This window comes from Centropristis striata, chromosome 5 (assembly GCF_030273125.1).
Source record: "Centropristis striata isolate RG_2023a ecotype Rhode Island chromosome 5, C.striata_1.0, whole genome shotgun sequence".
In the NCBI taxonomy this organism is placed as follows: Eukaryota; Metazoa; Chordata; class Actinopteri; order Perciformes; family Serranidae; genus Centropristis; species Centropristis striata.
The window spans coordinates 30,749,678-30,773,485 of record NC_081521.1 but is presented as its reverse complement, the minus strand read 5'-3'; the positions used below and the strand labels follow the sequence as shown (position 1 = coordinate 30,773,485).

The 23,808-nt window shown below is 38.3% G+C and overlaps 1 protein-coding gene across 1 annotated transcript in view; it reads left to right on the top strand.

Moving 5' to 3' along the window:
* The window catches only part of plekhg5b (pleckstrin homology domain containing, family G (with RhoGef domain) member 5b), a 79,149-nt gene that overhangs the window by 47,903 nt on the left and 7,438 nt on the right, over positions 1-23,808 (top strand). Inside the window, exons 4-11 of the mRNA XM_059332322.1 lie at positions 599-698; positions 890-950; positions 1,311-1,402; positions 1,490-1,626; positions 4,253-4,419; positions 19,524-19,715; positions 21,706-21,876; positions 23,672-23,767. Of these exons, the coding sequence (XP_059188305.1) occupies positions 599-698; positions 890-950; positions 1,311-1,402; positions 1,490-1,626; positions 4,253-4,419; positions 19,524-19,715; positions 21,706-21,876; positions 23,672-23,767 (1,016 nt within the window). The remainder of the gene's footprint in view (positions 1-598; positions 699-889; positions 951-1,310; positions 1,403-1,489; positions 1,627-4,252; positions 4,420-19,523; positions 19,716-21,705; positions 21,877-23,671; positions 23,768-23,808) is intronic.

Below are 23,808 nucleotides of genomic sequence, written 5' to 3'. Positions count from 1 at the left end.
TTTAGCTTATATTTTTGATGACATTCGGCACATTAAAAAGTATTAAAGTATGCCGAATTAGCTACTAGCACTTCCTTTTGGCAGTGAACTCCTGCATGTGCCGACAACTATCACTGAATTACTTATAATACTGAAGAAAACTTAAACGTGTGAGAATTCTCAGGCAAGTTCTGGAATAATAACAAATGTCTTTTTTTAGTTTATTTTAGATGAAAAAATTCAAATAGAAGACATTGTCACTAATAACATTATTAAGTCTAGGATTTATTTCAAGCATGGACCCTGATGTTTCTGTAATTTTTTAAGTTTATTTGTGATGGACATCAGAGACAATGATCACGATAAAACTCTGATCCCAAGTAACAACAACACTGGTTCCAGAAAAAGATGATCCTAATGTTATACTAATATAACATGATTTTAAATGTAAAATGAACAACAAAAACAGAATCCCAATCCTCTCCGTGGAGACAAACCAGAGCAAAACAGTCTGCATGTTTTAAACTTGGATGAACTGACACTTTACAGCTTGATATTAAAGTGTTCCATAGTTGTGATCCAACAGAAGGAATGACTGCTGTGTTTTCTTGACCTTTAGCCTCCATCCTGGCTCGAAACGTGTCCACGCGCTCCTGTCCCCCGCGCACCAGCCCCCCCTCTGACCTGGAGGAAGAGGACGAGGGGAGCAATGACCGCGGGTCAGTAACCCTTCCGTTATATCATGCTTGTGTTCATGTTTTCCTGCCTGTCAGTGGACTTCTTGTCTTGGCAGCCATGAAATGTATGTCCCCTGACAGTTTCTTTTTAAGTCTTGACGGTCACATTAAGCAGTTCCTCATATGTTGGCTTCAATGAAAGGGATTATAATGTGTGTGTAACTGTTTTGCAGGGAGCGTAAAACAGGGGGGATGAAGTTGGTGAAGAAGAAGCCACGGAGACGACACACTGATGTAAGTAATCATCATCGTAGACACATGGGCAGCAGGCAGGGTGCAACATAAAAAGTCCCATCATGAAACAGTGGTTTCACTTCTGTTCCTGGAAGGAGTCTAATGTTTTGTGACTCAAGAGTTATTTGTAAAAAAGCACCCATTCTCACAAATGTGTTGTGTTCGACACAAGCAGAGTTATGCAATATGAAAGCAGCCACTGCAACGCTATTATAACATAATGGCATCTCCCAGGCTGCTCTGTGTCTGAGTCAGGCAGTGTAGTGAGAAGGAGCCCCCCTGTGGATCTGCAGAGAGCACACATACAGCAGAGCCCAGCCCCACCTGTGTAAACTAACAGTGTGTCTGTTCCCCCTGCAGGACCCCAGTAAGGAGTGCTTCAGCCTTAAGTTTGATCTCAACGTGGACATAAACACCGAAATTGTACCTGCAATGAAAAAGAAAACCCTGAGGTAGGAAGGGAAGAGGAGCAGCCTCATCAATTATATTACAAAGGTTTGACTTGAATCATAACTATCTTATTCTCTGTGTGTTATCAGAGAGGTTCTAGGTCCAGTTTTTGAGAGGAACGGCATTGAACTGTCCCGAGTCGACTTGTTCCTGGATCAGTCCAACACGCCGCTGTCCCTCAACTTCGAGGCCTACCGTTTTGGAGGACACTACCTCAAAGTCAAAGGTAAAAACACACCACACGACCCATACACGAAGTCCAGCACAGAAGCAACCACATCCTTGCAATAATGCTCCATTACTTAATGGTCAAGGCGTTTAAATTGGATTTTTTTTTAAGTGGTGTTGTATGAGGTCCTTAACCATCGTAAGTGTATTACTTACAGTAGATGTCGTTCGGAATGCCCCCAATTTTAAAAAGCATGCAGCAGTATCAGCACAGAAGCTAAGCAATGTGCTACTTTGGACACGAGCAATGGCTTAATGTCCTTTAGCCACCTAAAAAAGGACCCACCTTAAAAAAACAATCAATATCAGTTGAAGTGAATGCTACATTTTCGAATATTTTCACACATTAGTTCATCAGTGACACATAATAGTTTGGATAGAATGCCGAAGTGTTTAGTGTTGGAGAGAGATTTCTTCAACGTAAAATAAATGGAGATTTTTGCCTTGAAAACAAATAAATAACAAATTGCTCTATTGTATTTTAAGTGTGTGCTGTGAATGTTCACCCACTGTTGGACTTCTTTTCTTGAAAATGACAACATTGCTGGTAGCAGATGAGTCATGTCTGCATTTTCTGATTTATTTCTAATTCAATCATGATTATTATTCAGTTGTTAGATTTTTGTGAAACGAATGTAGTCAAACAATTCCACCATAAACTGGTAAAATTAATTAAATAGCAGCAATAAATGATGTTTCGCTTTGTTCATAGAGAGCAGTCAGCCTTTCAGTATTTCGGTGTTTTTTAGACGTCACACCATTCTTATCTGTGCCTTTAACAATGACTGAGCAGGACAGATGGCGGAGGCCAGTTTCCTCTCACACCCGGGTTTCTGACTCGGAGGAAAAAGGAGGGGACTGAATGCTTAGAAGTAATCAGAACTACAAGGAAAAAAGCTGTCACTGTTCAATGTTTTTCCAGAAGTGTCATTAAGCTTCCCATGAATCTTAATAACACAGTAGCAGCATGATGACTCTGCCAGCTTTCCTTCCCATGATGCCTCAGTGGAAAGTGCAAGTTACACTTGCTGCAATTTTATGGATTTAAGCCTTCCATAAAAGAGATCTTATGCCATGACTAATTGCTATTCTTTTGAAATTGTCACCCTCCCAACTCGCACCTCTTGACCGCAGTCTGGAGTTACATGCAGTCTGAAAGACAGAGGTCAGGGGCAAACAGTCCACAGCTGTTTAGTCACATGGTTGGAGGGTTAACAGGTTTTTATGACTGAAAAACTATCGCTCTGCTTTTTATTGTGAACACAATATTTCTATATTTATATTTCTTAATTTGAACAGACAAAGCGGCAATAAAGAGTATTTTTATAATAACAATGGATGACATAACTACTTGTATGTGAAAGGTTTCACTCAGAGTGATGAAGCTACAGAGAATTATAACCGACTGTAGTTTCCCTCAGTTACATCGAACGATCTGTCCTGTTACAGATGATTGTTTTGGTTTTTCAGCCAGCAACTTGCATGTTTCCATGAAATCAGACTATTACATTTTTATACAGTCATGGAAAAAAATATTAGACCACCCTTATTTTCTTCAATTTCTTTGTTAATTTTAATGCCTGGTCCACTAAAGGTCCATTTGTTTGGACAAAAATAATGATAACAACAAAAATACCTCAAAGAGTTTAATTTAAGAGCTGATATCTAGCCATTTTCCATGGTTTTCTTCATAATGATTTTGGTTATTTTCAAGAAAACAATAAAAAATGGCTAGATATCAGCCCCTAAATTAAACTCTTATGAGCTGTTTTGTTGTTATCATTTTTTCTGTCCAAACAAATGTACCTTTAGTTGTACCAGGCATTAAAATGAACAAGACATTGAAGAAAAAAGTGGTCAAAATGTTTTTTCCCATGACTGTATGTATGTCTGGCACTAATTGTAAGCCATAAGCCAGTATCTGGTTTTGTAGTTATTGTAAATGGTATTTTAGAGTTACAATAAAAAATGTTGATGACTCATCCTGCATATGCAAAGCTTCCTGTTTTTTACAGGAAACTCATAAATATGCAGCGTTTAACTGCTAAAGAGCCAAATATTTCTCCCAAAAGTTGATGAAGACCAGAAAACAGAGCTAAAGGAATATTAAGCTTATTAGAATATTAAACAGAAACACAACTCAGAATGAATTTAAATGTTGCTCTGTATCGGTTGGATCTGTAAACAATAGTTTAATAACATATTCAGCATATATATGTCACAGCTTTTTTCAGTTTTAATTTTGAAATTGTGATAAATCATACAGATTATAAATAATGTAAAAGTGACATCAGACCAAACAAGATTTAATTTCTACCTTCTGAAGCTCAAGTGATGCCTGGTGCTGGACATTTATAATGGGAAAGCCAGCTGTGCTAATGGTTGTGCTAACTAACTGGGGAAGCTAACAGTGACTTTGGTGCTAACTTGGTGTACAGTAAAGTACAAACAATAGCTGGAATCATGTCCTCTTGGTGTCAACAGGAGAATCTTTGCATTGGCATTGTATATGATTACGCTGCGCTATAAACTGGCTTTGCATTCCGTCTGCAGTGCAAGTTTTCAGTATTCAATATTTCCCTTTCCCAGACTGCTCAACTTCCATGTTTTTTCTTTTCATTTAGCACGGCTTGGTGATGAGCTGAAGGTGGAGCAGGGTGTGAAGGACTTGCGGTCGCTCAGTCTGCCCAACATGAAGCCCTCTGGAAGCCAGAGCCCCTACATCCTGACCCCGGGCAGCGAGAGGGTCGAGCATGGATCTCTGGGACGCAGAGAAAGCGTGGATCTGTTGGTGAGTTACATCTGGCCCAACGGGATAGTGGTAACACTTCTAACTCTCTCTCAAACCAAAATAACTCACCCCATTTAAACCACACACAAACACAGTCACACCCAGTGACTCGCACTGGTCTGCCACACCTTTTTACTATTTTCCATAACTTCACCTCCTCTTCCTGCAGTCCCATGATGCTTTGGGGCCGTGTAGTATCTCATGGTAATCCAACCATGACCTCACTGTATTGCACTACCTTTATCTACTCAGTTGAACCCTGGGAATGTATTTTTGGATTTCCGCTTCAGTCTTCTGCCAGCTGTGTGTCTGTTGTGTGTGAACACTCGTGTACGTGCATGCCAACTAAACCCCAGAGTCTCGTATGATGATGAGTTCACTCAGGAACACTCTTTGCCACTTCAGCACTCCCTGTCGCTACAGGAAGTGGCTGTTTGTTACCGATGATAGATGCTGAGAGGCTGACGGAGGCCTGCAGGATTTTGATCGGCCTGGTTGCCAAACTGGGGCAGACAGTCATCAAGTTCATGCTGTGGCAGGAGTTAGTTAGCTGTCTTTTAGCCTGCCTCTTTGGATGAGTTTTAGTGATAATTAACCCTGATCGTTAGTAAACCTTACATTTGCAACTAACTAGTATGTGCTGATGGTAGCACCACTGTTTTGTAGTCATTTTTGACCGTTGGACCCTTGATTTCAGATAAAAATAAGCTCCTATTTTATAGCTTAAGACCTTCTGATTTTGCTGTTTGAAATGACGAGCTGCTGCTAACAGAATCTATCAGATGATATGCAAGTTAGCTTATTCAGAAAACATTAGATCCATGATTGAAAATGTTCCCCTCGCCAAGTGAGTGTGTGTTTTAAATCAAAGGCCTGTAAAGCACTCCTCTGCAGTTAATAGCTACATAAATGACAGTGAGCTAAAAGACTGGGGCTAAAGTTACATGGTAGCACGTGAGAAGGAAAAATATCAAATCATTTTTTTTTGCTTTCTAAGACCAGTTATGTACAGCTCACAACCCTGTTTCTAACAAAATGTTGGGACGTTGTGTAAATGGTAAATAAAAACAGAATGCATCAAATTCAGAGTGTAAAACATATGTATACTGTGCTTATGTCACACTGGATTCGCAAATAATTTTATTTACATTTACGACAACTTCTCAAATTTTTGGCATGAGGCCCAAAGCTGATTTATGGTTGCTTAGCTGTGATTGAACATCACTGTTTTATCTAAAACAGTGTGAGAACCCAGAGATATCCAGTTTACAAAAAAGAAAATAAGCAACAAAAGGCATTTGTTCTTCATAAATTACTTAAATGGCTAAATTAATTATACAAGACGTGTTCTTCAGTTCAGTTCCAGGTTTTCAGGCTCACTGACTTTGCTTGTTCTACAACAGTTAAATATTAAATAAATAGCATCATAGATCAACAATTGAAATTGCTTCCTGTGCATGACACTGTTGTCACCGAAAAGGAGATGAACAAAGTGGTTGCTGTGCAACATCCGCTCCTTTAGGAGCAGTGATTCGTGTTCAGCACAATAATATTTACATGAACAGCTGTATTGTCACCGCTGTGTTGTTGCCAGATGTTGAACAATTACTCGAACTTGAATCATCGTAGTGCAGCCGTCCGTGTGCCCTGTAGTGACAGGAGCACATTACTGTTTGTGAGGACACAGAAGCAGCATCAATACTATAAAGTCTTAAAGTCTTGTTTGGAGTGTCAATACTAGCGTCAGTGAGATTAAAGTAAAAAATAATTGGATCCACTACATGCTGGATCACATGGACACTAAATGCTGCGATACTCGCAAATCTGTTGCTGTTTGTACACAGTGATGACTGCTGATGCATAAGATAAAGTAATAGGAAATGGAAAGGCATCATGTCTGGCACATGATTGGCTGATAATTCGACTATATTCAGAGTAGGGATATTACAGTTTTAATTCTGAATCAAAAATTGATCTTAATGAGCTTTCAGTTTCAATTACTGAAATCCTGCCCAGATGGCCTTAATATATTATGTATACCATATCATTAAAAATACCATGTAGCACATATTTTAAAGACACATTTGAAAATGTGAATGACAGTTGTTGAGTGCATAAAACAAATGATATGTTATTCTTTGCGATTGTTAGACCATCATGCCTTGATTCACATAGATGAGAATAACGTAATAGGTATAATAAATAAAGTAATACGTAGAATAATGGTCAAATAGAATCGTGGATTTGGAGAAATGCAGCAACGTTAATTTAGACATAAGCAAATAAAATGAATCATATCAGATTTGTCAATAACATGATATCACATTAGCTGTAATGTAGCTAATATTTGTGATTAAAACCTCCTGTTAAACTACAGCATTATTGCCTTGTGTGTTGTATCTTGCTGTACTAAACTACTAAACTGTGAATTCTCATTTCTGGTGTTTGCTCAGCTTACCTCGTGAACTGCTCTGTTACGTGCTTGAAACAAGTCATTGGTTGTTAAAGAGCCTTGAGGCGAGTCTAGACCTACTCATTGGTTAATTGTGTGTGTGTGCGTATGTGCACACAGTGTAAACAGATCTGATGTCATCGTCGCTTTGGGCTGGGAAACAGGTAGAGGCTCGGTCAAAGCGTTTTACTGCCATCTGTGGCTGTAAGTCACTAACGTTAGTCATCAGGCGGAGACATAAACACTGGAGGTTGCTGAGGAAAGCAGAGATCTAGTCATACAGTATTTAACCTCCCGTTGCTACTCAGTTGTTGTACATTGTTTTGTTTGCGCTATCAAACTACTGTAATTCCTTTTCAAGGAATTCTGCCAAAGAATGCAAACATACCCACACTGCAGGTAATGGCCTGTTGGCTTTATAGACTTGGATGTGGAGAGAGTGATATCAGTGATGAGTTCAGTCCTCAGGGGGGCAGTGATGTGCTGCTGCTGATACTCTCAGATATGGCTAAATACTTTGAGCTTCAAGGTCTAAGTGTTGGTGCTGCTGCAGAGTTACAAAGGAGCTTTCTGTAGAGCTTAGCCCTCCTGTTATCTTGCAGGTCAAATTGACCCATTTCAAAGTTTAAAAATCTAAAATAAAAAAAGTATTTTTTCATAAAAAGAAAAAAAAAGTCAAATATTATTATTTTTTTAATCAATGTCTTGTAAAACCTTTGCAATTTATATGTTGGTCTTTCCAATGTCCATAAAAAGTTTTAACATACATTTTTTTAATGAAAAAAGAGTGAATTATCCTCATTGAACCATGACCTGTGAGAGGTAAAGAACACCATTGCACTAAATATTGATTGAAATGGTTAGTAATGAAGTTATTAATGAAATATATAAACAATGTTTATTAAGATTTTTTTCTGTTTTTGACACTTTTGGATAATTACACATTTACCTGGGTTATTGTTGTTCCTGAAAAACAAACAAAACAGGAGGGTTAAGCAATCAATAAGTCGACAGAAAATCCATATGCAATTAAACATTTTTCAAAACAACTAAACCACTTAAAAATGTGTTTTGCTTATTGTGACTTCACTTGGATGTTTGAGCTCCACTGTGCAGAATGATGTGTGAGCAGAGTTTGATGACAGAAGGAGGATTTCTTCATGCTCCACTTCAAATCTAAAGCTTTAGACGTGTACCAGCAGGATTTTGTGACATCACATTTAGTTAGAAAGCCAATCTTGGTCCAATACACAGCTTGCATGAACCTGCAGTGCACATACACTGAGAAAGAACATTTCAGTGACGTAAGAGACTTATTATATCTAGCAGTTTGCGATCAACATATTTTGTCATTATGGGTTTCACAATGAGAGAGAAGGAGAAGATATAGAAGAATCATTTTTGCAAACTCTCTTAAATGTATACTAACATTTCTGAACAGGATCTTTAAGCAAAAAGTGTTTTCATTCAGTCTTTCATTATAGCATATACTGTGTACAGTATTTATAAATATGGTATTATGGTAAATTACCAATACATTTGTGTTTTTGACTAGATTCTTGTCCCTATTTTCTGATGTTTTATAGACCAGGCATACCCAAACCAATCATTAAGGGGCTGTTTGGCTGCAGGTTTTTGTTCCAACCAATCAAGAGGAAACCTGATTTAAGGCTAATTAACTATTTGAAGACTGACATCAGTTGACAATAAAATAACAGTAATTATGATGATGATGATAATAAACGTTATCATTCACAAATCTGAAATTCAACTTCATGGGTTGATTAAAAGGCATCATAGTAAATCACAATACACACAATAAATAGCACAACATACAAAGTACAAACAATAATGGACTTGGTCCCAGTGTTTATGGTGTTTACGAATTTAGCAAAGGCATTTGGTATACAAAAATGTTCTTCTTCTTGGTTGGAATGAAAACCTCCAGCTAAATGTCCTTTGAAAAAGTTTGGAAGTGCCTGTTATAGACCAAATACTTGATTGGTTAACTGAGAGACTATTCAGCAGAGTGATCAAGAATGAAAATTACCGTGAGATGCAGCCCCACATCTCTCATTTCTCTGTCTTAGTGAAACTATTTGGTAAGGATGACTCATAAATTATTTCAATGTTGGATCCAAATAAGAGTCTCCTGCCATTGAACCAAAGCTCACTGAAGTCTGTTGGATACTTTTGTCTTTAACAGACTCGACAGCAGAAACCCTGTGATCCGTGTTGGGTGCCAGCCCATATTTTATGAAAGCTATTTGGAGGACAAAAGCTCTACTTGGACATGTGGGCACTGAGTGCGGTCTTTGAGTTTCTATGGCAGCAGCTTTGGCACTCGCCATAAAATGCATGCGTGCTTGCTTTTTATGGAATCGAGGTCTTTGCGCAAAGAAGTTCAGATATTTGCCTGGTGACCGGATTCATGGCCCTGGCATGGCAGCAGCTTGTGCCAGGCTTCAGAGGAAACGCAGCCAAGTCCTGTCCTTTTCTGTGCAGAGTTTCTCTTTTGTCTAAACAGGGTATTTCAAGTTTATTATTGCGTGCATGTTACATTTTATAGGCTCTGGCAGCATTGTGATAGGCTGCAGAGAGCTTTGATGATCCAGATTGATGATTTTACAACGGGGTGCCTCGGCCAAGCTTTCTGATTGGTCGAAGGCGCATTCCAACCTTGCTGATAGTTCTCACAAATCACCTCTAACCCTTACAATATCAGCGGCGTATCAACTGATCAAAAACAAGTTCAACTTTTAACCTGCTTGGCTCAGTGTGGGATTAGGAAAACAGTTTAAAGTGTAAGAAAGAAAAAGAAACCTAAGCGTTAATTTAAACAAAACAAAAACTATAATCTGGAAGTTGGGATTCACCTTCTGTTTACACTGTATCCCCAGGGTCAGTGCTCAGGATGTTTTCAGTCCATATGCAGACGAATGTGACATCAGCTTGGAGCAAAAACCTAACTTTTTGCACATGATGGGACTTACAAAATATATGCATTGCTGTTTCAGTATCACAGCAGCTCTGGGAACACACACACACACACACTCTGTCTCCGAATCCAGTTAAATACATAAAAACCCCAACAGGGTAAAGTGTTTAAACTATTTGATCCAGAGATCACGTTGCAGTTGGATGGTTTTGCCTTTCCCAGGGAGTTGATGTCAGGTAATGGATCCTCCACATGTAGGGCAGCACTCAGGCGTCCCATAATGCACTCCTCCATCACGGCAGGGAAAACCTTATATACTTAATTATAGAGAGAAAACCTCAATACTTGTGTGTAACAACTGAAATGTATCTTTTTCAACTTTTATGCACCATAAAGATGCCATTGAATTTCTGGTCAGATTTATAATCTTATAATAATAGTAATAATAATAATAAATGTAGGCAGAATTTTTTGATTGCATTTGAAATTATAGAAATGTGACTTTTTTTTTTTTACTTAAAAAAGCAGTTTTCAGGCGAAACTGTCCACCACTCTCTATTTCCAGCTTCTTAAATGTGAGGATTTTCTGCTTTTTATTTTTTATTTATTTTATTATGTGAGAGTAAACTGAATATTTTTGGTTGTTTGATTCTTGTTTGTATATTTCAAGACATCACCTTTGGTTTTCAGAACTTGTGATGTTAATTCTACAATTCTACAATGTCATTTAGCAGAAGCTTTTATCCATTTTATCCATCAATTATTATTTTTTCCCCACTGTTTTCTGAGTAGCCATGAGATGAAGTTGTACTGTAGTTTAGACACCTGAAAAGAAGCAGAGACTCCTGGCTTTGCCTCAGGCCTGGAAATGTTTGTTATGAAATATACAGTAGAGGTAGATAGCATTGTTTCATAATAGACAAAGACAAAAGCCCCGAAAATCCTTCGGGGCTGAAGACAATGATGACGTAGACAGAAAACATTTCAGCTGGCGAGACGGTGAAAGGAGTGGCAAGTGTCTCGTCTTCTCACTGCTAATGTACTTATGTGTTTTCTTCACCACGGAGGGATTAAAGGAGGCTTTGACTCACATTGTATTCGTGTGGCTGAACTGGGCTCATACAATGCGCTCAGTGTGCTCTGTGGTGGCAGGCGGAAGATGTTTAGCAGAAGCAATTGTCATTATTTATTTCCGTTTTCAAACTGGGTCACACAGAATGTTTTTGCCCATCTGCATTACACAACTGTGGATGGTAATGAGTGGAGATTGGTCCTTGGCCAGACTACCACATCCAACAGCCAGCTCTTGTCTCACTATCGGGCCTCTCTGATAGCTCACAATGGGGACAATTGTCGGCTAACAAAGAGCCACTTTGAATGACAAAGGTTGAATCAGCGGCGGTCACATGGGGCTGCATTGAGCTGAAGCATGAGGTGTTCTTTACAACAGTCAGTATAGTTTGTTAATAGAGTGACAAGTATCTGTGATTGACTTGATAAGGTCTTTGGAATAAACACTGGAGTTTGCTTTCAAGTGTGCATGAGGTTTAATTTAATCCTGTATTAGTTTAAGTATTAACTAACAGAAAACCTTAATGTTATTAATGGGGCTGCAGCCAATAATTATTTTTTATTTTTGATTAATATGAAAAATATTTTCTAAAAATAGGGAAAAATTCCAAATCCAAGGTGATGTTTCTAAATTAGTGGTTGACTGATACAGGTTTGATGCCGATACCGAGTATTTTGACATCAGTCTTAACCGATCCCCGATATGTGCTGCTGATTTTTTTGGGCCAATTCTTGAAGCCGTTATTAGCTTTTCTCCCTCCATTTACATGATAACAATGACGACATAACATATTGACAGTTGGTTAGCAAACAATGTGTATGTTGTTATAGGCCTCGAGGTGGTGGCCCCTCAGATGAGTCCACATATTTGATGTGTTTTACTTTTTCCGGTATCAGCAGCAGCTCACCAGAGAATGGCAAATGTTGCACCGAGCCTTGCCTGGTGTTGGCTCAGTGAAATGGGCTAATTGATCGGCTAATTGATCGACCGATGCTGATACAAGTAAAAAAAACGCAAGTATCGGCCTCTATTCTAAATGTCTTGTTTTTTTCCATAACCCGAATAAATATGTATTTATTATGATAGAAAAGAGAGAGAAAACAAAGAGAGAAGGAAATCTCCATATTTGATTGGCTGAAAAATTACATTAACAATCAGTTGTCAGAATAGTTTTTTTGATTATTTTTTAAATATTAAGCTGTTTACATGCAAGTTTTACCATAATACAATTATGTACAATGCGTATGTTTATATTTGCTGTACAAAGTAGATTTGTTTGTGCATACCAGACCTGCAGCAATGAATTCATTCATCGGTCAGCCCAGTCATCCGAACATTGAGCTGCTCAATCAATTTATTATAATTTTTCAAGCACAAAATGCAGAATATTCTCAGTTTTTTATCTGATCTCATGTGATAATAAGCTACATTTTTCACGTATAACATTTCAAACTGAATATTTTAGGGTTTTGAATTGTTGGTTGGACAAAAGAGACATTTGGAGACATTTACTTTGAACTCTGGGAAACAACTATAGATGAAAAAAAGATTTGTCACCATTTTCTTAAAAAATAGAGTACTACTGTATTTTGGGAATGTGAAGGTTTTTAGGGACATTTTATATGTTATGGAGGACTGAAACTGCGATTAAGATAAATAAATAAATAACTTATAAAGATAAGGTAAATAAAGAAAAAATATGAATGCCTAATAATTGAATAGTCAAGACATACATCCTGAAGGAAGAAGAAATAAAATAAAAAATAAAAAAAGATAAATAAATAGGGAAGTGTATACCTTAAGAAGTAAATAAGAAATAAAATAAATAGATACAAAAATAACACATTTCTCTAATATATACATTTATTTTCCTGTTTATTTCTTTTAATTTTAAATGTATTTCATAATTAAGGCCTTTTTCTAATAACAATGGGAAACTTGGTGCTCAATATTTACATAATTCTCAAAACTGAAACTCACTCCTGCTCATTACTCTTCTAATATTAGAATATTTTAACACTTTTCTAATTGCTTTATGCAGCTTGTCCAGTCTGTGTCTACAGAAAGTTAAGATGACTCATCTGTGTTTTAGCACACACTCTAATTAAACTAATTATATGAGGTGCAGGGGGACTATTATACATTCTCCATATGGTGTGGGAGGAGCTGCATGCTGAGAGGGCTGAGGAGGTGTGTGTGTTCATGTGTGTTCGTGTGTGCTGAAAGGTGTGCGTGTGTGTGTGTGTGTGTGTGTGTGTGTGTGTGTGGGAAGACAAAGAACTTCCCCTGATGCCTAAAGGTGGAGATTACTGCAGGCTAATCACACACCTTTTTTATGCTTGTTGTTTGTGTGACCGTTGGCCTGCAGTTCACAGAACCTGCAGGATCAGGTAGCAGTGAATAGCTGCGATGCCTCTCTTTGCTCTGAAATATTTCCTGGAAATGGATTCTTCCTGACTGGAATTACCTCTTTAGTTTTTCTTTTGATTACTCAGACCTGTTTTTAGCTGAGATTTGGGGATTTTTTTTTTGCTTTGCGGAAATATGGTTCGTTTTGGTCGTCTGTCATCGTGGCGCAGCTGGGACCTGTTGCATGTGGACTCAGAGATTCCTGAGTCACCTCTTCCTGACACGAAACCAACGCCAACTGACTGTCAGGTGAGATGTTTGCTGACACGTCCACTCGCAGTGCTAACACTGAGGATGTAGCTAAAGGACCATTTCTTACTGTTTCTGTTCTGCAGTTGCAATATGATGTTTTGGAGCTGCAGCATTTATTCGATCGAAAAGAAAATCAATCTGTAACTTTTTTTATGCCTTGTTTGATTTGTTTATTATAACAGCCTTTTTTTGAAGCACATTTGTTGTTTTTTTCTTCTAAAAAGAGAGAAAAAAATGCCACACACTGTCAATTTCACCATCATCAGGTAAAAAAGGAAACAAAGAACATTACTTGTGATATTTTATTGCCCTATTGAAGCACTTTCCTTATTCCTGCAGTGTTTTCACAGTTGTCTGACATTTTACACACTGAAAAATAAAGTTTATTGTTAAATTTAATGTTTAATACAAAGTTTTACCATTATCACTTGTTTTGTTTCCATTCATCTCTGCTGGAACACCAGAGTTTGCCTGTTTGTGGTTGTGTATTGGGTGATGTGTGATGGTGTCTGGGATCTCATTATGTTAACTTCCAGAGTGATGGGGGGCCAGTAAAAAGGAGCATTGATTTAACAACTTTCACGTCTCACTTCGGGCCGAAAGCTTCTGTTTGCGTCACAGTTGTGGAAGTCACCAGGTCTTCATTATTGGAACTGAGACAGCCTTGAAACATGTGTTGACCACCGTGGGGTTTATTTTAGTTTCTGTTTCCTGGTTGAGTGTGTGAGTCCGCCCCATGTTGGTGTGCGACCAAGTTTTCAGGAAGGTCAGTGTCATGCTGTTTTCCCATCGTTAATCAACTCACCTGATCAAGGGGAGCTGCTATCAGTCGACTAACACAGTAGCAGAAAGAGAAGTGGAGGAGGGGGATGTGTCACTGCTTATTTTAATACAATCCCTTCCCATTTAAAGATTTTTCCTTTCTAGGCCAAGGTTAATACCACAAACCACTGTGATAAGATAAGGCTGCAAGGGGACACAAGGCTTGATATCGTTAACGTGACTGACCCACTGCACAAGTGGCAGTCCCCAGAGTGAGTAGCTTTTAACAAAGAGAGCCCCGGATCTGGCTGCTCTGTGTCCTGACTGACACGTTTACACAGGAGGCACAAGGGAAACCTTGTAAACATAATTAGTTAGACAGACATGACTAAGAGCCCAGAGCTCAGAGTTTACTATGGGTGTACGTGTGGGGGCAGACCTGAATAGTTTATGTGTTTTTACCTGCAGAAAAAATAATGTTTTAGTACGTCAAGAACTTATTTTTTTGGTTTCACTTCCTATAAAGCCCATGTCTATAATGCATCTATTATAGGGTTATGTATTATAACTATGACAATAATAATACACTTGCAAAAAAGTCGTAAGAAGCCACCAATGATAAAGATATATGATATACACTACCAGTCAAAAGTTTGGACACATCATCTCATTCAATGGTTTTTATGCGTTGTTTTTTTTAATCGTTTTCAATATTGTAGATTAATACTGAAGACATCCAAACTATGAAAGAACACTTATGGAATTATGTTGGGGAAGAAGTGTTAAACAAACCAAAATGTTTTATATTTTAGATTCTTCAAAGTATCCACATTTTGTTTTGATGACAGCTTTGCACACTTCTGTTATTCTCTCAGTCAGATTCATGAGCTGCTCATCTGGATGGTTTCCAGTTAACAGGTGCGTCTTGTCAAAATTTAATTAGTGGAATTTCCTGCCTTCTTAATATGTTTGAGACCATCAAAGCAAAGGTGGCTTCTTAGAACGACAATGAAACGCATATTAATTATGTAGTAAACAAAAAAGTGTCAAACACTTTTTCAGATTATTAAAAAAATATTAATGTACAATGTAAAAGATTTAATTAAAAATAAAGAAAAACTGTTGAGTGAGAATGTGTGTCCAGACTCAAACATTCTAAATTGCTTTATAATGTGTTACAGTTATTGTTATAAAGCATTATGAACATCTATGAGTGCTTATAACTGTAATTATACAGTGCTATAAGGAGATTATAGCATGTTAGAAGTATAGAAAAGTCATAAAGTGTTTTTCTTTTCCATCTTTTCCTTTTTATGCTTAATCATTTAGTTGATCAAATGTTAGTTACATTGAGGAAATTGTGAACAAGGAAACATCTAAAGGTCAAAACTCAAGGATATTCAGTTTACAAAAATTATATAAAAACAGGAAATCTACACATTTTTAAAGCCAGAACCAGAGATCAATCAATTAAAACAATCAATAAACTATTAAATTAGTTGTCAACTAAATAGTTTCACCTCTACAAAGTTTTCAGACTGTTCTTCTGATGGTGTGCTTGTGCTTATGCTGGTGATAAGCAGCTTATTAAATGTGTTGAAACATGCAAGTAAACAAAGGGAATTTCCCGTTTGGTCATTATCGGGGCATTTCTTGTTCCTTGTTTTGGCCAGCCAGCTTGTCATTGTTCAAAGGTCTCCAGGCAAAACACTGATTTGAGATAGCACAAAGAATAGTGGCCCAACTTCAAATACGAGCCCTAAAAGAAGCGTCCCATCAGTTCATAGTCACCCTGTAATTTTCTCAGGTTTTATTCAGGTATTTTTTTGGATTGAAAGCTAATCTTGCATAAGCAGTAAGTGGTTAGTTGTTGAGACTGACCCTAAGAGCACCAGGATGTGTGTTTGGACTGGGAGCTCCCTACAAGCTGTCACCCTGTCTCCGCCTACAAATATTCAGATCAGCCCCGGTCCTGCCTCCTCTTTCCTGCCCAACACAATGAGGCAGGATCCTCCTGGTTGCTATGACTTCAGGCCAGTGTCTGTGTGAAATGCAACCACTGACCGTCTGGACAGCAGGACAGGACAGAGATACGTCCCGGTTCAAAGAGAGGCTTCTGTAGGGCACGGCAGGACGCAGCCGCCAGACACCAAAAACCCGGACCCTGTCAGCTGGAACGGGATGCTTCAAGACTGAGTGAAGGTCAACACGAGTTTCTTGATGGGTGGAATAATATCTAACGTGGCGGCGTAACAGTTGTCCCTCATCTTCTCGGACTGTTTCGGCATCATAACTCCGGATGCGTGTGTTTTCACAGACAGAGAGAGGAGGCTAGAAGTTGAGAGAGCGCAGCAGCTGGTTCCAGAATGGGCTGCGATCCATGAATCCAATTGAAGGATTAGGATGGTTTTTGTTACTTTTGACATGCCTCTGGCTTCAATGGTGAGCACTGTTAATGTGGTGGGAAACTGCTGGTAGCTTCTATGCCTGTGTCCCTTTTTTACTACAACTTCCTGGCCTCGTCTTTGTCTTTCAGAAACTAGTTTCTTGGGAAAGTGATGTTCAAGATGTTTTCTTTACCCCTAACTACACTGTATTTATTTTTAGTTTGTCTGATTTTTATTCATGTGATATGCTGAAACACCATATTGGAAAGCTCCAGTGTCTGCTTTTTCTGTCTGCATCACATCTGTTTTAAATCTCAAGAGGTTAAAGCCAGCTCTTTGCTGAGTGCTGTCACGTACCGAGAACACAGACTAAACTAACCGGGGTTTCAGTTTGCCCAGCGGTATGCTGTCAGGAGCACAGGGTCCAGACTTTCCCTCTTTGTCCAGGGAGACTGAACACTTCCTGACACCTGTGTCCTTGGCCAGTTGGCCCAAATTTCCCCCCTAAAAAAAAAGAAATCCCTAAATGGGTCCAGGCTCGTTTTCCTTTCACTACAGCGACTTTACATTTGTCCCATTTCCCCTTTCACTCTAGGTTTTGTTTTAAAGCCAGTATGTCTATTTGCAGTTCGGTCACTCTCCTCTTCAGTAATCATTTAAAAAAGATAAAAAGACTAAAAGCTGTTTGAAAACTCTGCAGGACCCCCTCACTCAGATTTACTATCTTGTTATGCAACTCTGTGTAGGCCACTTGTGTGCCTTTACTCTAGTTAAGTGGTTTCACAAAGGTCTGGGCATGTTCTTCCTAAAATGGGAACCTGTGCAAAGCAGAACAATTTGACCAGAGTTATTCATAATATTTACATTTCATTGTGTAGCATGTGCATGCCACAGAAGTATACTTTGATAAGACTTTATCTAAAGTGTAATGGAAGCTGTTTACGTCTAGTAGCTGGGCTTGTTTGTGCAGTTTGTCTCTATTTATTTAAAGCTCGACTTTTGAGTCTTCATTCTGTCCGGTGTGCATAATTTAGATGATGGAAGAGAGGGTTTGAAAAAAAATCTTAATATGTTTATCTTTAAGTTATGGCCACATGCTTACAGCAATAATTTGGCATTACATTTTTAACAGCAGCACAAAGTGCTTAGCAGACTAACATTTTATTTGGCAATCAACACTCGAAATGATTTAGGCACTTGCAAATGCCATGGTAGTACAAAAATGGAAACCATACATTAGTATTTCATTATTACTCTTCTTAACTTAAGATTTCATTAATCTTTTGACCCTGAGAATAAATATAAAACAAAATGAATCATCAATCATATACCCTCAAAACTAAAACAGAAAACTTAAACAGAAATTTGAAACCGATCTGAGACTAAGCTGGTTTACAAGATATTTTGTCCAATGCTGATAAAGCAAACCATAAAGTAGGGTTGGGTCAGCTGATGATACTATCGTCCAACCCCAGATCTGACCGTCACCGACCACTGAGCCAAAAGTCCCGATTTTAACTGGTAATGTCATTCATTGCATGCCTAAAAAAGTAGCAATTCTGATTTTATAAACTGGAGGTGGGCTAGATATGTTTTTTCCAGAATCAAGTTTGCATGAATCCATAGCAAAAGATAACTTGTTTAAACTAAGAGAGGATAGACAGGCAGGCCTGTACAGATGAGCAGTGATTAATTATTACATACATTTTGAATTTGATCAAATCATCACAGTTCGATCAGTTAAAATGAAAGCACCTTAATAGGAGTAGATTATAAGACACCCTGCAACAGCATCCATCATGTGCCAATTCATTAGGCACCATAAAGCTTATCTTTGGATGGTTGGCAAAAACAACACTAACACACCTAACTCCATTACTGTACTGCCAGCGACTGAGTTGCATTGTGGGTAATATAGGCGCCAGGTTTTGACAAAGAAATAGAATGCATAGAATACTGTTGCTGCATTAATTGTGATACTTTTAGGAGTCCATTAGGAGTCTGATAATGTTCCAGCAGTCTAATGCTTAATAAGTGGAGTTCTGGTTATTTACTGTATTGATATTAATGCCCATTTTCTGGGGACTCTTAGGACACGCTCTGAAATCAACCCTTGTGTCTGTGATACCCAGCTTTGGGCATAAGTGTTTTGGCATGATGTGTTTGTGTGGAGGGGGGGGGGATCAGTAAAAGAATTTCATTGGAATGGCCGCTCAGTTTCAGCAACAGTGTCAGTGTCCTGGAATGTGAGTTCCTTGTCACTGTGTTTGAGGGGGGTCAGTGGCCTGACTCTCACCGGCTCCCCACCAGCAGATTCCTCACTCTTAACGGCAAAAACAACTGCTTCCTCAGATACTGTGGTGGCCCCTGTTTGTTTGCTTTGCTGGTGCTCGTAAAGTGGACAGAGATTGCCTGAGTGAGGGTGCGCGGCAGGGCCTGCTGACAGGGTAACAATGGAGGTGGAACAATGGGCAGACTCAGGCCGTCTGTTCTTATGGAACAACCTCCCGCCTGCTCCTTGTGATGTAATGAGCATTCTCTGCGAGGAAGTGGCAGTCCTTCCCTCTCCTGTTTGTGTCTGATCATTAGGATAGTTTTAACGGTCCTGCTGATGTCATCCCTCGCACAGAATTCCCCTCCGATTTCCTGTTTATCCTGTCCTTGTATATTTCTCCCTTTCCTTCATTGTCTCTTTCCATCCGTCTGACTGGAAACTTTTGTCCTTCACCCTCGAGGTGACAAAATCCCTCATGCCAGTCTTTCGTTTTCTGTTTTGTCTCATTTTTAATTGTTCCTTTCCTACTGTGTAAACGTGTCTTCTCTGCCTTACAGGGTCAGGCGCGACGGAGGAAGAACATGACAGAATTCCTGGGAGAGACGAATATTCCTACCCCGGATGCTTTGGGACAGATCGGTGGCTCTCTGCCCGGTGTCGGGGGTGGTCCTGACAGCTGGAAGAACCGCGCCGCCAGCCGATTCAGTGGCTTCTTCAGCTCTAACGCCGGAGCGGGGCCCTTCGCCAAGGTAACACTCATCATACAAAGGTGATCACATGGAATGTAAGAGAGCATCTTCTCTTGGCTGTAAAGCAGATGTTTGACATCTGTAAGGGGCAAGTCAGATTCCCAGGCAGGCGTAAGATTTAAAAGAAATAACATTAAAAAGCAAACAAAACAGTAGCAAGCAGCAGTGGGAGGAGGTCGGAAGGTCGTTTCCCCTGAGTTCTGGTGAGGTAATTTCCCTTCAAAGTCTCGTGTTGTTGGCTCGAATACTCACTCTGGAAATGAGGAGGTGGAGGAAAAGCCTCACTCAGTTCTATCTGATCTTATTTTAAAAACTCTGCTTACTCAAAGGAATAGTTTGACATTTTTTTGTAGAGATCAAGATGAAAAAAAAAGTGTATGTCTCTCATCTGGCCAGCAGTCGGCTAACTTAGCATAGTGCAAAGACTTCTCCAAAAGTAACAAAATATGCTTTTAAGCAACACTAAGTTTTATACAGCTTTTTAAGAGTAAAATTCATGCACTTCTTAAGCATTTTTAAGGTGCCTAATCCCTTAGCCTTCCTGCAAATTAACCTTAAAACACCTAAAAACATATCAAAGACATACCCAAAGTAAACTGAGAGCTGTTCTTGAATAGTTTTGAGTAGATCTTTGTTTGTGGTCACATTTGAAAGGTGACACTCTGGAGTTTATTTCCAAAGAGTCAGAATAACTGTAAGTGCTACTGAAAAATATTTTTTTTATTGTCCACCTGAATAGTTTTGGTAAATACAGGCCTGCAGATCATTATTGCTGGCACTTATGGACTGGAAAATACAATGGGGTCAAAGTAGAAAATAATATCTACTCCCAGTTCAAATCTGATGAAGGTATCTCAAAAAATTACTATTTTACACAGGTTTTTATAGTTATAATAGTAATAATTAACCTATGTCCAGTATCCTTTATCATCACACTTAAATTGTTTTTTATAAAGTTTATAGTTATAGTTTATATGATTTATGGCCACAGCAATCAATGTGTATTGACAATTGGTTTATTTTACCAGTTATTATCTTTAATTGTATGTTTTTATTTAGTGTTTAATAATTTCAAGAGTAAGGGATCAACAGAGGATTTATCTTGCTATGAATGACAAATGAAAGCCAAATCTGGTGTCAAATGACAGATAGCCTTTTATTCATTAAAAAAAAAAGGTTAAGATTAAGAATTCTACAAACTCTTAAAGACTCTGTATCACCTCTAAATCCCACTAATTACACAGCCAAAAGCCAAAATAATAATAATAATCAACTTTAATCGTGCCCACACACACACGCTCCCATTGTCCCTCCCCTCCTGAGGTCACATCCTGCACAGTAGCAGATGTCAGACAGAGACAGTATCTGTCAGTCAGCTGTCACAGCCTGTCTCATCTCTATTCACCCTCACCGTCCCCCTTAACCCCTCCAGGGCCAGAGATCCCTCACCAGGACCTGGACCTCTTGCTCCCTCCATATTGTCGGGGTGAACCCCTGTCCACCCCTTCTTTCACAAAAATTTGAAAAGAAGTGCTAATCTCTGGTTGTTTTACTCCCAAATCTGTTGTACAATTTCTCTCCATTAATGGACGTAGAAGGAGGCCTTTTCTTTAAAAAGGTTCCATGAACCATCAACCACTGGTCCATCTTCCTCCTCCATGTGTAGCTTCTGCCCCCACTCCCTAGTCCTCTATTGTTAAAGTAGTCTCAATGCACAGAGCTCATTTTCATAACTACATAAGGCCTGCCAGGCAGAACAAAGGGCCTGAATAGCAGCGCCTGTTGGATTTAAGAATTAAGGCGCCAGTAAGGACAGAATTTATATGCTAATGCCAGGACTCATCTTTGCTTACAGTCTGAGTGCAACAATAAATCGCACACAAAGGAAAGAAATTGACAGTTACTTTCGCATCTCTTCTCGCTGTCATGCCGTTAACCTTGTTCAAAGCAATTAGGCTTGTTTTTTTAAGATGTCCCTGTCTCGTTGCAGGAGGCGGACCGTCTGGAGCAGCTCCAGAGCAAACTCCACTCCTACACGTTGTTCGGGCTGCCCAAGGTGCCGCGGCAGCTCTCCTTCCACCAGGACTCCTGGGAGGAGGAGGAGGAGGAGACCAACCTGACCCTGGAGGACAGTTGGCAGACGCTACTGGACAATTCAGAGGTAAAGAACACACTGGATGGGGGATAATGTATATGCAGACTGTAAACTAAAATCAAATGATAACTGGATGATAAAAAAAATCCTTAAGATAGAATTAAAAGAAATATCAAGACTTATGTTCTTTTATGTAAAGAACTTCAGAGGACTTCTTTCAAAAGGAAAAATAGCAATATGGTCCAAGTTAAAAATTGAACAACATTTTCAACTAAAGCAACTAAGGGACTGTAAGAAAATTATGAATGATGAATAGTATGATATGATATAACATAACATAACATAACATAACATAACATAACATAACATAACATAACATAACATAACATAACATAATATAATATAATATAACATAACATAATATAATACCATTGGTAAAACTTGATTCACCCATAATAACTAAAGGACGCTAAACATAAAAATTGAAGAAGATGGTCCACACCTGTTTTAATCATAACATTAAGCATTATTATATTCATCAAGTAATATTTTTCATTATTTATACATTTAATATTTTTTTCTTTTTTAAATTAATCTGCAAGGGAAATTTTAAATAAAATTACATTTGTGAGAGGAAAGAAATTCTCAGATCCTTTCCTGCTCTCCTTAAAAAGTCATTTCAAAATACATTTTAGATACATGTATATAATTATTACCCTCCCAAATAATTTTTATACACTCCCTAATCAGTTGACAAACATTAAATGGTATTTGATTACAGATAGTACAAGCATACTTGCCTTCTGCTTCCTGCTATGCACCTGACTCTTACTTCCTTATTGTGTGTCACGTGTCACACCTGTGTTCCCAGAATTATGCTGACAAAGCAATTTACTGTTGCACTGCTGTCAGGAACGGCACATACCAATGTAAATGGAGTCGCTTCCACCTGTGAATGTTCACATGACTAATCAGAAGAGCTATATCAGCGCTCAGCTGCTGCTCAGTTCCTCATACTGTACCAACATTCACCCCTGACGGTTACATAAACCATATGGCTGACTTACTGTCCAGTCATAAAGTCGGTTATGTCAGTTACTGGAAAATATTCTCGTGTTTGAGAATAGTAAGTTGCATAATAAAGAAGAAATATATAAAGAAATAACATAGCAATAAAAAGGATAATTAAGTATGGGAAATATCAACTTTTTAAATAATAAATAAATACATTTATAAATATATTTTAAATAAAAAAAATAATGCAAAAATGAATGAATGAATTATAAATTAATTAAATAAAAGTAAAATAAAGTAGGAGGCATATTGATTTGTCACATTTTTATCAATGCCTACATTTATTTTCATTTTTCTTACATATATACTCTTTCTTAATGTGAAGAAGTTAAAATAAATAAGTATATGATGTGGAGACATAAGAAAGCATTTCAATGGCAACACTGTTTTGGCGAAGCTGAAAAGATAATAAGACACTGCTGGAAAATAAGATGGACTATTGAGTAAATACATCGTAAATTATTTAAATGTCTCTATTTGCCTGGTATTAAATGCAGATGGCGGTTTATGACATTCTTCATTTTGATAGCTGATATAAATGACTCTGACTGGATGGTATATAATGCAGATAGGGTCACAAATTGGTCATAAAATCATGAAAAAGACCAAAGAGTAGATCTGATATAAGAGGTGAGGTGTTCCTATGCTACACACAGACCCACAAACTACAGTTTCTATCACAGCTATCAAAACGTGACTCTCTCTAAATGCATAATAATCTAATGTAATATTAATAAGAGGAATATGTGAATGAATGTAATAATATGATCTGTGTTTGTGTTTTCAGACACTGACAAGGCGACAGTTCCACCAGCAGGAGGCGATATGGGAGCTGCTGCAGACAGAGGCAACCTACATAAAGAAACTCAGAGTCATCACTGATGTAAGAGAACTACTGTAAAGATTATGTACTGAACTGAACTT